Below are 2,900 nucleotides of genomic sequence, written 5' to 3'. Positions count from 1 at the left end.
ACTATAATCATGGTTCATGGATATAAACTAAAGGAACTATATCATGGTTTTTAATCATTTATCAAATCACAGATGCATGAATACATGCACTGTAAGTCGAAGTCAATAATATTGCTCCAGAAAATTAACAAACAAATTCATCACTCAAAGATCTACAACTGAACCTTGTCAAGTCATCTCTGTGCCTTCCACGCATCTTCATTCCTGTCTTCTCCATAAATTTTCCACTGTCCTTTTGTACTTTGAAGCCACACATTCATTCCCAAGGCTGCATATATGCAGATAGAAGGAGGAAATTATTGAATGAAACTAAGATTTTCAATAGGTAGACTCTACTGGAGTTATATGGACACATGGCAGATAGAATATAGTTTAAATTTGGAATCTAGAATAAACAAGCCACCAAATTAGGAGAAGAATCTCTCATTAAAGGCACATGATTTCACGATAGGCATCGTGACACACAACAGAGTTGTCTTGGCTTGGATATATTGGTTTTGAAGAATTCCTGAGATGGTCTTCATGCTAATGAGTTTAAAATATGAGTCCAATAGTGACTTAGGTTTGCCCCACATACCACTCTGTTGGTATATAAGGCCCTGGGCAGACTATAAATTTAAGACTCTAGAAAGTGACTCTGCCCTTCAACTGAGCCTCCTTATCCTCACATCATGAGCTTCTACAACAACTACTATGGTGGCCTGGGCTATGGCTATGGTGGCCTGGGATGTGGCTATGGATGTGGCTATGGTGGCTATGGCTATGCCTGCTACCGCCCATGCTGCTATGGAAGATACTGGTCTTCTGGCTTCTACTGAGAAGTTCTAGATGCTCATCTGTTCAGGATGTTCTCTGATGAGGCACCATGGGTACCTCCTGCACAAATTGTAATAAGGATGTTCTTGTCTGTTCAGTAATGACTACTGAAGCTTAGAGTACCATGCAACAGCAGACCTTTTTTGATGGAATTGCCTGAGTGTCCAACCATTTAGAAAAATATTCATTTGATCTATGTTACTAACTGAATACAATCTTAACCATTTACATTTTGGGAAAATGTCAAAATTGATTTTTCATTAAAGTTATTCTGTTTTTCACATGTATAATAATTTCATGCATATTTATTTATGTAGATTTCTTGTGATTGTATGTGTATGTGTGTTTGTGAGTTGTGTGTGAGATGGCTGGATCTTTCACTCTCTATAGTCGACAATTTATATGTGCGGATGAAAAGTTATATTTAACTAGTGCTTTTCTATTATGTGTTTTTTGTGAACATATCCAAGATCTACTGTTGTCTGCCTTGATTTCATCAAATCTTTATGTTTGAAACAGCCAAAGTTTGACTAAAGAGATCAGGAAGGTGGTAGCTCTTTTCACCACTTAATGCTGTTTTTTTAAATATCTCATCCTTTCCTGATACTTAGTATTTGAATACGCTCTGGAAGGATGTAACTTTTCCTTCTCAGTTTTATATTACTGCCTGTTCCTTTCCTCCTTGATAATAAGTACTTGAACTCATCTTATGCACTGTAGCTGCACAGAGGGCTTTCTTTTATTCTCTCATTGTCACAGGAAGCAGTAGAATCGAGGCCATTTTCAGTGAAATTTTCAAGAGTCAGTCTTCACTTGCCTTTTGGAAAGAGATCTATTATGCTTCATAACAAGGCAGTGGCTTTCGTCGACTAAAATCATGCTAGCATAAATCTGACCCAGAATATAGGCTGCAAATTGTGTCCCTGATTCTAGTAGTCTGAGTAATGTTCAATAAAGCTGTTCATAGTAACTTTACTTACTTCAGTCCATTTACTATTATTAAGTATTAGTAATACTGTCAACAGTGATAAAATACACCTCAATATCTATTATTTTTTAGTAAGTAATGTTAGAATTAATGGGACCTAAGACTCAAAGCAAGTCCATACACAATTACTTTCTGAAAAAGGATCAGAGTATGAGGGAGGCCAAATGCATGTTTTCTGGAACCATCAATGGGGAATAATTATGTAGACATGTCTTCCCTCGTCAGCTTAAGGCAGACTATACATGGACTAGGTGTGATTTCAACTTTTAAAAATTACTTTGTTCTTTCTGACCTAGCATATGGTCTATCTTGGAGAACGTTCTACACGTGCACTTGAGAGAAATTTGCGCTCTCTTTTTGCTGGGTGTTCACTAGAGGAGTGCCAGGTCCAGCTGCTTTATAGAGTTCTTCAACTATTTATATTAGAATTTTCTGTATAGTTGTTCTATCCGTTATTCAAAGGGGGATATTGAAACCTCCAACTATTATTATTGCAATCTCTTTCCCTTTTCATTCTGTCAATTTTTTGATTATTGTGTAATGGAGCTCTGTTTTTAGGTATATAGGAATTTAAAATCATTGTAACTTCCTGATAGATTGCCACATTTATCATTACAATATATTCTTCCCTCTCTGTTAAAATATTTTGTTTCTATGTTTATTTAATCTAGTATTATTATATCCACTCTAGCTTTCTAATGGTTACTGATTGCAAACAAATATATATTTTTAAGAAAATTTGATTAATGAAATATTTTTCGGATGGCTAGTCTAAAATCTTTGTCAGATAATTTGAATATTTGATTAACTTTGTGTTAACTGCAGTTGACTGTCTTTCTCATTCTGTTGTAATTTTCTTATTTGGTGATATGATGATATGAAAGTAATTTTGTGTGTTCAAGGCATCTTGATTCTATTTAAATCTTTTAAAAAAAACAGTAAGTCACCTCATTTAGATTTAGCATATGGGCATTGTGAGCTGTGACTCATAATTTTCAGAGTTGTTGCAGTGTTCTTTTGGTCTGTTTGGTTGATCCTGACCACTGGTTGTCCCACTGCTCCCTGTCATGGCTCCTGAAAGTACAGAAAGAATTTC

General features: G+C 35.5%; 1 protein-coding gene across 1 annotated transcript; it reads left to right on the top strand.

Annotated features, from left to right (window-relative positions):
- Positions 1-636: 636 nt before the first annotated feature.
- Positions 637-1,327, top strand: LOC116662712 (keratin-associated protein 20-2-like). Its single transcript, XM_032476785.1, has one exon. The coding sequence runs from the start codon at positions 672-674 to the stop codon at positions 816-818; it is 147 nt and encodes a 48-aa protein (XP_032332676.1). The 5' UTR covers positions 637-671; the 3' UTR covers positions 819-1,327.
- Positions 1,328-2,900: the final 1,573 nt, after the last annotated feature.

Source organism: Camelus ferus, chromosome 1 (genome assembly GCF_009834535.1).
Source record: "Camelus ferus isolate YT-003-E chromosome 1, BCGSAC_Cfer_1.0, whole genome shotgun sequence".
In the NCBI taxonomy this organism is placed as follows: domain Eukaryota; kingdom Metazoa; phylum Chordata; class Mammalia; order Artiodactyla; family Camelidae; genus Camelus; species Camelus ferus.
This window is presented reverse-complemented; position numbering and strand designations above follow the sequence as displayed.